The sequence below is a fragment of the Anguilla rostrata genome, chromosome 6 (assembly GCF_018555375.3).
Source record: "Anguilla rostrata isolate EN2019 chromosome 6, ASM1855537v3, whole genome shotgun sequence".
NCBI classification, from domain to species: Eukaryota; Metazoa; Chordata; class Actinopteri; order Anguilliformes; family Anguillidae; genus Anguilla; species Anguilla rostrata.
This window is the reverse complement of record NC_057938.1, coordinates 19,463,440-19,476,212: the sequence shown is the minus strand read 5'-3', so window position 1 is coordinate 19,476,212 and position 12,773 is coordinate 19,463,440. Positions and strand designations below refer to the sequence as shown.

The following is a 12,773-nucleotide window of genomic DNA, read 5'->3' as shown; positions in this document are numbered from 1 at the left end:
GTATCCATTTCGGGCGGTGATAGCACGTTCGTTTCAAAGTCAACAGATGAAACATTCATGAGGAACAAAACATTCTGCGGCGGAGAGCCAAAGGTTTTCAAATAGCGGCCTGGGAACCTCAGAGAAAGAAGAAGTTCTGTAGAGTGCAATTCTGGTGCCCATCCAGACTGCAAACGAGGACAGAGAAGGTACATATTATCCAGCCACTTCGTGCATCCGTTTGGCTTTTTTTGTATCTATTAACCACGGAAAGTAGCATTTTAATTTAGCGTTTATTAATCACTAACCACTGAAATGTGTATTTTTATTATTATAATCACTAACCACAGAAAGAAGCATCTAAAAAATTGATAATTAACCACATAAACATGTAATGGACAGATAGCATGTCCCCCACACTCTCCCTCCCCAAAAAAGAACCCACAATCACCCACATTGTCACTCGTCACATGGACAGCGGTTACCATGTTTCAAACGCAATGTTCTGAGCACCAGCGTCCTGCCAGAAGAAAGGGCTGGTGACGTATCCCAGACTCCCTTCTGCAGAGCAGATAAAGGGACGCAGACCTAAACAGTCCGGGGAAAACAAGCTTCTTCACCGATCAATGGGAGGGGGGAGATGCAGACAGTGGAAACTGCTACGCTCTTACAATGCAGTGTGCTTCTATGAATTTCTCACATGCAGTCGTCAATATGTTGAACCCATCTAGTAGCACTGCAATACGTACATACAGCTTATCTGTATTGGCTAATGCTCTCCTACTTGTAACAGGGGAACAATTTAACTCTGAAAGCAGACACGAGAAATCCTGTCAAATACAGCAAGGGAGAACTTGCTTCCTAAATCTTAGCCTAACCATCTCCGGGAACTGTGCAGTGCAGTTGTAGAATTTAACTGCAGACCACTGCAGGGGTGCCAGACTGCAGACACTGGGGGTGGGGGGTGGGGGGTGTCTTTAGAGAAAGAGAGGGAAATGCCTTGGACGGAAGCCAGAACACACAGAGCGCGCTCAGCTGGAATGGGGCTGTGGAATTTGGCACTCGGGTGGAGGCCCTCATAGACATTGCACCCACACAACACCACCCACCATCCCCCCACCCACCACCCCCAACACAACACCTCTCCTCCCCTGCAAAGGCGCACAGTTCCCAGTGAGGACCCAACCACACCATGTTGTTCTAACAAAGCCCCGTTCCACGCAGGCCGGCCCCTCCATTGTGCCCTGCGGAGTGTTGATAAGCGGTTGGCAAGACTTCGTTTTCCAAAAATATGACAAAAGCGCGACTGCTTATGAGAGATAACTTGCTGCGGCCAACATCGTGCAGTCAGAGTCTCCAGATGTATACTTTGGAGCAGGCCGCCTCATTCTCGAAGGCGGAAAAACATTCGTCCGCACGCCAGGCCATTAAACACAAAAGGATGTTGTTCCGTAGAGTAACTTGCCTTGCACACAACACTAATAAAGTCCACCCATCCTCATCGAGGCTACTTGGCGCACTGAAATGAATGGAGAAAATCAGCAGTCACAGCCCTGGGAAGCTCTGACATCAAAATGATGGCGTGTTGATCATGCCTCCCCTGGCTGTACTTTGACCCAGGACCCAGAGGGACGAGCATCCAGTCCGTCTCCCTTCCCATCATCCCCGGCTGGCTCCAGAGAGGGTTTGGTTATCCATCCTCTGACACATTTAATATGGCCTGTGAGCAGGTGCTACATTTAGCATTCCCTCCGCGATGATATCCAGACAGGGGAGCGCAACAGTGCAGCTGTCCTACAGCACAAGTCTCTCAGACTCGGAGGCTAGCCAATGGCTAAGCAACACCTGCTTCAGCAACAGGTTTTGACTGAGCAAGACATAACCCAGTATCATTTCGCTTAATTTCATTTCACTTCACAAGATGGACTTAATTCAATCACCGGTGAAAAAAATTAAGCCTGGGAGTTTTTGGTGTTTTTTTGGGGTGGAGGGGGAACTCAACTCAAATTTCAAAATAATTCCATAGCTAGAGAAGCAACAGTCAACTTACATCAAAGATGGGGGAGGTCTGGATTTCTCTTTCTGAACATAAGCGTTTACGACAAAGATGTTAGTGAGGGACATACACCTGGGCTAGGATCAGTCTGGCTGGAGTGAAACAGCAGAACTGAAGTTAATACGCATGTCCAAACATGGAGTGTGCGTGGGGGGTGGGGTGTGCAGTGCTCCACAGTGTACCGCATGGAGAGGATTCAGAGAGAGACTACTGAACTCATGAGAGGCTGGATACAGCCCCAAACCCCAGGTAGCTGTGGTGAATGGGACCCCTGGAACAGCTGCACTCGACCTCTCGCTTGCGGCATCTTTCCCTGTCGCTCTCTGGCTCCAGCTCGCCCTCTCCCTGGCTCCAGCTCGCCCTCCCCCTCCATCTCACTGACGGTAATGGCCTGACGGTAATGATGTTTCATACGGCCGCATGAGCAGCTCTGAAATTAAGCAGAGGGCTCGCTCTCACCACCACAAACATTACCTGCTGTCAAACTGAATACCAATATAGTCATACCACAAATACCCGACATTAGTAATAATGTAGCAGTACAGTGTAAAGATGACTAAACGTCAATGGGAATGTAGATACAAGAAGACATACCGATTAGTACATGAACATGATGTGAACAGGGCAAGAGTAAAAACAAAATGACGGAGAACACTTTGCCTGGACACGTTGAAATGCACAAAAAAACAGAGGAGCGCAGCAAGGCAACGTCTCTGAACACCTGCAGAGGTCAGCCGCTCAGGTTAATTCAGGAAACGCAATTACAGCACGAAAACCATTTTTTCAGGGTAGTAATTAACTGAAAAAAATCATCGAACAGAAATTATGAAGAATTTAATCAATCAATGACTAAAGAACTGCCATGGCTTAAGGTAAATGTATATAATGGTTAGAAACTAGCAGTAAGAAGTTTACAGTCCAGTTGGGAGTGCTATACATCAGAACTTCGATGAATTTTGAAGTAATATCCGCAGTAACCAGTATAAAAACGAAGATGCAACTGGTAAACATGAAAAAGCACTGCCAATGCTTAAAATGTAAATGTATGTACGTGTAAATTTGAGGAGTTAAATATTTTGTCAGTAGTTAGGGAGGAAGTGACATCATCAGAACAGTGGTCGTGTGCTTCTTGCTGGGGGTCTTCTCTCCCTGCAGAGACGGGGGTGAGTCAGTGATCCTAACAGCATGGCCTGGCTGGAACCAGAGGCACAAAGCCTGCCAAATCACTCCAGCCAAACAAAGCCAGACAGTACTCATTAACCACACGCCAGCATGGCTAAACGCTCCGCTGACAAAGCTTGGCACCACCGAGCCAGACACGCTGGAGCGGTAGCATCTAAATGTCAGCTCCAGTTCTTAATTACATTACAACTGTAACTGTAATTACAATACAATTTCTAATTACAGGAGTGAAAACATTTTGTATACAAAGGGTGGACTCATATATACAAGGCCTAAAGACAAGGTGAGACAGCGTTCACCAACCACTTTTGAGAACAGATATGATCATATCTGACCTCTACTTGGAGAGAATAAAATTTTTCGTAGTTTTTTCGACTACAAGCAAAGTGATCAAAAATGCCTCTATCCAGATTCTAAATATTACATCTGTGTGTTTTTTTAAACTTTCATCAGTACAAGAGGACCTGTAATCGCCATTTAAATCTATACTCTAGAAACACATGCCTTCAGTAATTTACTGCGAAGACAATAATAAAATATACAATACTTGCAGGACAAAAGAAAAATCAAGGATCAAATTCAGGGATTGGGAATGGGTATTCTACAGACCAGTAGGTGGCACTGCTTTACAAAACCATCACAACGGCGGACTAAGGACAGCACTGCAGTCCTGATTTCAAAATTCCAAAGAAACCACCACCGCCTGCGGAAAGAGCGCCCTGCTGAAACGGATGATCAGAAAGACTTGTCTAAAGTCTAAAGTCAAAGAACCCCAGGAGCCATATCAGTGACATCATCCTGTCCCAAGTCCAGGTAGTTTCATTCCCTATCAGATATTACATTACATTACAGGCATTTAGCAGACGCTCTTATCCAGAGCGACTTACACAACTTTTTTTACATAGTATTTTACATTGTATCCATTTATACAGCTGGATATATACTGAAGCAATTTTGGTTAAGTACCTTGCTCAAGGGTACAACGGTAATGTCCTACCCGGGAATCGAACCTGCGACCTTTCGGTTACAGGCCCAGTTCCTTACCCACTGTGCTACACTCCGTTATGGGTCAGCAATGATTCCTACAAAAGTGTTAAGGGCCCTCAGTTACATTGTTATTATTACAAAAAGAGGAGATGACAGTACTGACAGGATTTCTAGGCTTGAGGACTAAATATTATATAACAATGCAAAACAATTTTACAGATTTTTATAGTGTTTCAAAAACACGTTATAAACAGTGATCAATCCTGAACTGCAAGTGAAGAAAGGTTTGATTTGCACTTCAGCAAAACCAATAAGCAGCCACTCAAACTTCAATTTCAGAACAGTAGACAAGTACATGAAGAAATCTGCCTCCAGCCAATCAAATATTTTCCTTCAAATTCACGGTCATCCATTACTCAACACGCATTCCTAAGAGATCTGCGGGCACTGCACGAATATTTCTGCAACCACAGCCAGAAAATCCGCAAGCGTGTCGGTAGATGGAATCCCCGATATCGTTCCGTTGCCTACGAAGCGCGCAGGCAGCAGGAAAACCGAATGTCAAACTTTATTCGCCCCCGGAGAGAATCGACAGGTCCCTGGCTCTGAAAGTTGGCCTCTTGCATCACGGCTCTCTCAGGTTTTTTTTTGGAAGACAGGCGAGGCAGGACTGGGGCTGCTTTTCCACAGAACTGAGATGAGTGGGCTGCCCCAGTCCAAAGACTTCAAAAGCCCGCAAGCTCAGGGGTGGCTTTCTGTTCTGTTAAATCGCGCAATGTGTGATCCATTATCCAGAGAAGGAAAAACAAAGGGGGGCGGGCAGTTATACTGAAGAGAAAAATATATATGCGTTGATTCGGAGTATGCAAACATGGACTGGCTAACATCTGTGGGGAATACGCAAAAGAGGATACTGTAAAAATGATGGCGTGTACGCCAGGGTCCTGCCTGAGAGTCTGGCTCATCAGTAGAACTGCATGTGAGCTAAAAGCCAGACACCACATCAATGCTGCCTGGAGGGTGGGAGCGGAGTCTCAGCACTAATGTGGCTGTTCCCAGGTGGATTCCCATGTCCAAGTACCTGGAGGCCATTAGTCTAACCCTCTAATCATTGCATCTTCCTAATTGGTGGACACAAGGCTAGATTAACAAAGACTTTTTAAAAAGTCTTCTGCGAGGCAATTAAAGAGTAATCACACTCACTGTTCCAGCCAGGTTCCACCTATGTCACAATTTTGAAAAAATGCTTCCTGGAGTGGGTGGAGTAGGTGAGACCATCTCATTTGCATAAAGTATTCTCTATACAAATCGATTTGTACTGTGCACCTGAAACTCAAAACAAACTAGGTGTGCAGATCAAACATGGAAGGTTCAACAATTACATGCCCTATTTCTCACCGCAAATGTTTTCAGAATCACATTATAGCAGTCTGTTTATGTGGAATATGAGACAGACAGTTTATGAACAGGCCACCACGTTGTACCAGTTTGCAAACATCGGGCTGAAACCAAGGGCCACAGTGCATCTAACCAAATCAGGCGCCAGCAGTGTTCCGTGGCATTGAAACGCCAACGAACAAATTTGTTGGTGGCAACAATTTTCCCGCTGGATATCTTGATTGACATTTATATGACATTGTACTACCTCCAAAGGGGTACTGTGATATCACGATTGGGCCAGGGCCAGAGTGGAAAGCAGAAAGAAAATATCAAACATTAGAGGGCAGTACTAAGATGCATTTCAACCAGTTTTTCTCTGATTTCAAAATCATATTACTTCAGAAATTTGGAAATAAAGACAGATTAAAATGTTTCACCATAAGGTAGACACACAAACACGTTTACAGCTGGAAATAAGTGATCTAGACTACAATTACTCTTATACCAAGTGTCACTGTATAAAACAATGATGAAAGGGTTACACACCAGTGCCCCAGTGAAGCTGAAGGCCTTAAACAAGCTGAAGCGGAGAGTGCTAATAACAGCCATCACAAAAAGCTCTGGCTGAAGCTGAAGAAACACTAGCTCACGCTACGAGAGAAGAGTCCCTGTGGTCACGCGGCCGAAATGCCATGTGAAAGGGTAGGTTTTCACACTGCATGCTGACGGCCAGTGACTGCCGTTCTGTTGTAGGTTGTCAGTTCTACCGCTGTGGGGCTAGAATGGAGAAGAGTTGTAAAATGGGATTTATGTCTCTGTAAGGGAGGAACTCCTGGTGGCCAGAGGTCACATAGCAGAGAGGTCTAGCTGGGGTGTGGGGTTTGAGAATAGACTGCGAGTGAAGGGGGCGCCTTCTTGCCCGCGTTGCCGTGGCTACGTGCGGAGCCTGCTGTGGATGTCGCCAGGCGAACGCCTTCCTGCACCTGCGGGCCGGGAGAGGAACGTGCCGGCGCCGACCCACACATTCCGGAGACCTGTCCCACAATCCCCCTCTAGTCCCCGCCCCCACCCACGAGGCCTTCCTCCTCCCCACCTGCTCTCTCCGATCACTGCAGGTTTAGAGTGCTGCCACCAACATCCATTGATCCTACACTGTGCGCTCCCATGGGGGGGATTATACAAAGCAAACAGCCAGACAGGGAGCCTTTGCATGGTATGATTGACATGAAGTACAGGCGTGAATGGACAGGTACTGTCCGAAATAAATACACATTAGTGCACATTAAATGCACATTAAATTCTAAATATATGTTACACTGGTGGACCGTCACAGAAGAAAAATTAGAAGGCTATATGCCACACACAATAGATGAAGGAAACATAATAAAACATTGGTGGTCCTTACAGGGAAATTCATTAGCATGCTGTCATCAGTCCCATTATCCAACAAATACGCAATGTCTACTCTCCGACACGCAAACACATGCATGCTGCACAGTATCTATAGGATTCATAGTTCTTTTCATCATACAGAGGAACAATTACCAGGAATAATTATCATTAAGCAACCACAGTGACCATGAATAGGATTTCATATATCTCCAGTAAATGAATAAATGAAGGTACCTTGAAAGGTGTACAGAGGTGGGGGTGGCGTCTTGACCGGGTCCTCCTTTGGGGGGCTCGGGGGCGGAGCCGTCTGCTGCGGGTGGGGCGGGGCCTGGGGCTCCGTTCGTGGGGGTGAGCCGACGGCGTGCAGGGAGTGGAAGGACACCGTGGCTGAGGAGGGCGGGGCCCTCAGGCTGTCGTTGAAGGACAGGCTCTACAAAAAAAACGACAAGCGGGGAGGGAGGAGAGGAGGTGAGCGTCGTCGAGCTCACGAGGACGGCGCTTAGCAACAGAGTCTGACGTGGACGTCGCTGACTAACCTGCTTTGGCACGTCGGAGGACAGGGAGCGAGAGGACGTGTGCATTTTGCTGTTCCTCCTGCCGGAGAAAAGACACAACGTGTCACAACAAGGTCGTTTCGGACAGCACTCGGAGCAGGACGGAACGAGAGCCTGTCGTACAGAGGTGCTGCAGCCTCCCCTTGCTCACCTCTGGTAGGGGGTCCTCCGAATTCCGCTGTCCCTCACGTACTCCACCAGCTGCTTCTGCGTCCTCCCACTGAAACACACAGGCGTGTCCCATGATCCCTCTGGGGCGACACTTCCGCCCCCACGCAGTACGGCATAAACACAGCAACACTGCAATGGTCTCAACTGGCCAATCTTTCTAAAACTATGCAGCTACACAATGTACCACAAGCCAGGTGAACTGCAGATCAGTACAACCTTTCTCTTAGTCAGACAATTACTACGGAATCAGAATAATACGGTTTGTACCGGTTTTACAGTAAGGTTAGTAAATAGTAAAACTTAAGGGATGCACAGCAACAAAGTCTAACAATGACAGACGGCAGGGCATAACTCAACCAAAATCGTTGATAAGCCAAAAAAAAAATCCTTCAGAGACGTAGGTGTGAACCTGCACCCTTCCTTGCAACCCGAATTTTAAGGCCTCGCTCCGTAGAGCATCTCCTAACAATGTAGTTCGCTGACCGAGGGGGGAAAGGGCCCGCCCACCTGTATCTGAAGGAGGAGCCTCTGCTGAAGAGGATGGCTTTGGCCTTGGGCTTGGGCTGGTCCATCAGGCGGAAGAAGGTGTGGTGCTCCACGCAGTTCTTCCAAAAGACCTTGCACTGGTCCCGGCTGGCCATCAGGAACTCCAGCGTGTCCTGGTGGGGGCCCTGGAATGGGCATGCATGGCACAGCCGCCACGGTCAAAGCTGCGCTAACCTGCCTGACCAATGGCGTACTGAGAAAGTGTGAGACCTGATTATCAAGGATCAGTTATGGTCTTTTGGCTTACAATGGACATGAACAGGAAGCACTTGATAACAGATCAGCACACCTACTCTGATAAGCTTCCTGAACAAAAGCCTTAGGTTTGTTGTCATATAACAGAGTACAAATGCTGATCTAAGATCAGTTTTGCATTTCAGTTCATACTAGATAAGATCAGGATATGATCCTAGATTAGAACTCCTGCTCTGAGGCACTTTTATGAAGAGGCCTCAGCCACACTTCTTGGCTCTGCAATACCCACATGAACCTCAGGGTGGAGCTTGACCAGAAACCTCTTCCTCTTGAAGCTCAGCTTGCGAATCTTGGACCAGTTGAAGGTGTTTATCTTTGTGTTGCCCTACAGAAAAGATTACATTAACAGTTAGGCTTGCCCACATTGCTCGGTCCTTCCCATAATGCACCAGTGAACACCCATGGAGTCTTCCCCTCACCTGGAAGACCTGCAGGCCCAGGTGAGCCACAGTCAGGTTGATCTTGGTTCCCTCGCGGTCGGCGGCGGGGTGGAAGCGGACCCCGTACATCTCCAGCTTGCGAGCGATCTCCAGGACCTGGAAGTCCGACTCCGCCGGAGTCTGGCCCCTGAGAGGGGAGGGAGGGTCAGTGGGGAGACCGAGCATGCTAAAACAGCTCAAGTTACCAATCAGAGCAAGCTACACCCATGAATTACCCGTTGCAAAAATTTATTAAATGCTATGCATTTAACTGGAATTAATGCTAATGTAAAACAAAGGTAAAGGTAAATTTTCACAAGTTGAAATTGCACATGTCTAGTATTCCAAACCACAGAAGGAGATGCTATTCCCAGTGAACAGCGATTTGAGCTTTTCAGGTTTAAGCAGAAGCAGGTTAGTGTCGATAATGGTAGGGAAGGTTCGTGAGTTTCCGTTTGTGATAATGTGCTTGTTGAAAGACCTAGACTGGCTAACCTATTATGGGTGCCCGTTCCAATCCCGGCAAGCGGTGTTTTCTTTGATATGCAGGATTAAAGTAACTAATGAGCCTGTTCAACACTGGCATCATCCAAATAAGCAACCTCACTCACAGGAGCCAATTCAGGAGGGATGAAAAAACAGCCCTTCACCCCCTTTCTTTCAAGAAAGCAACTGGTGCGATTCCCCAAACAACACCATCATGGGGGTGGGGGTATCAAATCCCCCAAATGCTCGCCTCTAATTGTGGTGATCTGGCCCCTTGTCAGCTCATCAGCGCATTCTAATTTGGCTCATCCCCTGAGTTCATCCCCTTATGGCCTCGTCTGGGCTTGCGGGCCACACGGCTAATTAAACCTGGGGGGGCGGAGGAGGATTAGAAGGGGGGGGGCTGGGGACCTGATGTCACCTCATTGTCAGCCAGGAGGGATTAATGCATTTTCATAAGCACCGGCCAAAGTCCTGGAGAATAGAACCCAAGATCACATCAGTCTATACCCCTGTCAGAGGATGGGTGCTTCCTGGAAAGAACCAGGGTGAATATTCAGAGAGAATTAGGGATTCATGATATGGAAGTTCTGAGGTCGATACCTGTAACCAGTATTCGTCTGGCCACGAGGTTAAATACCCAACACAACATCTAACCGTGTAGATAGAACCTATGGGCTACACCGCAACCAACAGATACTGAAGCAGCGCAGAGGGCCTTGCTCTCAGCTTTGATGGTACGTTCACATTCTGGTAGAAAATCAGACACCACATGAAATGACCGCCAATCAGGATAAGAAAGGGTGCTCAAATCATCCGCCAAATAAAAACTCCAGACCCTGCCAATGGCCAGAGAGTTCAAAGTCACGCAGGTAAGTGGGAGGATTTGGGGTCTTTCATTTCAATAAGTAGACTATTTTCATGCATTTATCATTTTAATCTTAAACATTTTTTATTTATTTGGTCAGCCTGGCACCACATCTATATGCCGTGCAAAATACTAGCTTAGTGGACAACAAAGCAAGGGAGGTGCAACTTCAGCCATTTTGAGAGAGAAATTTCACAGGTATGTGACTTGTTGGTGACTGTGTGTGAAGTGTACTGGAGTTTATGGGGTCAGCATGAGCTTTACAGCAGTGCTGGCGTGAGGTGGCAAGGCACTCTTACAATTTAAGATGAACCAGAGTGTAGCAAGTGTACACTACTCTTGTCAGTGTGAGGCACAGAGGCTGGGGTCAGTGTCACTGACTGGGAGAGGCAGACAGGTATATCTTGTCAGAGTTCGGTGGCAGTGAGGCAGGCAGGCTAAAGACTTCAGTCAAACACAAATTTGAAATGCTTTCATTTTTAGACACCAGAAAATTTGAAAAGTCTCCCACAGAACACTGATCTCATAACTGATCAAAATGTACAATAAAAAATGAAAAACAGTTTTCTTCTGAACAATGGTAAAAACAGCATCTGTTTAAAATTGCCAGTAACTGGCAGAAATTTCAAAAGTATCCAGAAGTGCTTTTTAAAAGTGTATTCGACATGCCTGCACTCAGTATTCAGTAACTTTCTTGTCTGTCTGTTGGAAACACTTTTAAGACCTGGCACAAGATCCCATTAATTTATACTTAATTTATCCAGATGAATCCCATTCAGAAAGATAGCTTTTTCTAGGGGGTCCCAGCCAGACTGAAGTGATTAATTGAACTGTACTGGCCATATCTCAAAAGCAGTCCGGATTACTGCTCAGAAGTGTGATGCTTTTGCACATGAAAGTGGGTGGAGTCGGCGACACAGGCGGGCTGGGCTAGGGCCGGCGGCCAGGCCGGTGTGCACTTCACCGGGGCCAAACTCACAGGTGGCGGCGGTGGAGCTCCATGATCTTCTCCTGAACCTTCTCCTGATTGGGCAGCAGCTTGTTGGCCTTCAGGAACTCGCGGTCTGCCATCTCGTCGTAGTCGCCGATCTCCGCTGCAGGAAAGGAAGCGCAGTGCGTAACTCGCGGTTAAACCCGCGTCGCCAGTCAAACGCATTACGCTCAGGACGATCCCCGGCATTCCAGGAATGCCGAGACTGACAGTCTTCATTTTAGGTAACGGCGTCTACTAAATCACTGTCCTGTTCATTGACAATTGAGTTAAACCTTTTTTGCATTGCTGTTTTAGTTTTTAATGCAAATGTTTTAATGAAACGACAAACAGCTTCAAGGGGCGGAGTCACAGGAAATGTACGTCTTGTTTGCGAGGCCCAATAGGAGAGAAAGGAGGCGGGGTTACTCACACTGCACCAGGTGAGAGGCCAGCAGTGCAGCAGTGTTCTCAGTGCAGGCCAGCCGACCCTCCGTGAGGTTTCTCTTTATCTGCAGGGCAAACAGGTACCTGCAGGACCACCAGACTTGTGTCAAACATCCAACAGGGGGCAGTCCTTCTGCACTATGCTGCAAACTCCAGCATTTCCCACTCGTCACTACACAATTACATTTAATTACTGCTATCGCAATTAAATTTCATCACTGAGCATTGCAATAATCCACACAGCGTTCTGAAACCAATGATAAGGGTAATCAGGGTTCACACTCTTGCTCCATTTCCAGGACATTTTATGTGACCAACACTTATATAGGTGAGGAGACTGCGAGCAAGAAGAGTGGGTGCATATGAGGTATTGTGGGGAGGGGTGATTTTTGGCCTACAACAAAAAATATTTTGGTGCAACAAATGTAGAAAACAAGTAAATATTTTCCATTACATTGAAGTCATTTTATCATATTCCATGACTTTTCTATGACTGGAAAAGGGAATCAACAAAATTCCAGGTTTTCCAAATTCCAGGTTTGACTGCTAGCATCCTGCAAGGTTAACTTAGCGTGAGACGCTGCAGTCCCTTCGTTTTAAATGCCTGTTAAGACGTGGAGGTGCAGCTTCATGGGACAATGACCTCGTGTACTCCTCCTGCAGCTGGCCAGGGTCCGGGGGAAAGAACTTCACCGACAGCCTGAAGAGAGCGTTCCTGGGCCCTGAAAACCCAAAAAAAGAGGATTTAAATCGCAACACGCTCAGACGAGGTAAATCTGGCAACCGAAATCCGTACGTTAAACGAAGCAGGGCGTGAGCTCTACTTACTCCTGACTTGTTTCACTATGAGCTTCGCGGGCTCCAGCCACATCTGGGGGAAAAAAAGGCGGGAAATGAGACGATCGAGGCGCGGACACAAAAAGCGTACTTCATCGTAACCGTTCTAACCATTCTTTCATGTCAAGGCAAACACGGTGCATTTGAGACTGGTGGAAGAGTGGATTGTAATGTATTGGCCCCTGGTAGAACAAGCACTGCCAGGAAACCGAGGCGATCAGGACAGCATGGCCTGAGGGGGCTA

At 47.0% G+C, this 12,773-nt stretch overlaps 1 protein-coding gene across 3 annotated transcripts in view; it reads right to left on the bottom strand.

The window, feature by feature from the left end:
- The window catches only part of LOC135256764 (FERM, ARHGEF and pleckstrin domain-containing protein 2-like), a 49,640-nt gene that overhangs the window by 16,460 nt on the left and 20,407 nt on the right, over positions 1 to 12,773 (bottom strand). For all 3 annotated transcript variants that reach the window (XM_064338877.1, XM_064338878.1, XM_064338879.1), the window contains exons 4-13: positions 12,521 to 12,563; positions 12,336 to 12,414; positions 11,679 to 11,776; positions 11,255 to 11,369; positions 8,922 to 9,069; positions 8,732 to 8,827; positions 8,209 to 8,372; positions 7,682 to 7,750; positions 7,513 to 7,570; positions 7,211 to 7,406 (exon numbers count right to left, since the gene is read on the bottom strand). In XM_064338877.1, the coding sequence (XP_064194947.1) occupies positions 7,211 to 7,406; positions 7,513 to 7,570; positions 7,682 to 7,750; positions 8,209 to 8,372; positions 8,732 to 8,827; positions 8,922 to 9,069; positions 11,255 to 11,369; positions 11,679 to 11,776; positions 12,336 to 12,414; positions 12,521 to 12,563 (1,066 nt within the window). The remainder of the gene's footprint in view (positions 1 to 7,210; positions 7,407 to 7,512; positions 7,571 to 7,681; positions 7,751 to 8,208; positions 8,373 to 8,731; positions 8,828 to 8,921; positions 9,070 to 11,254; positions 11,370 to 11,678; positions 11,777 to 12,335; positions 12,415 to 12,520; positions 12,564 to 12,773) is intronic.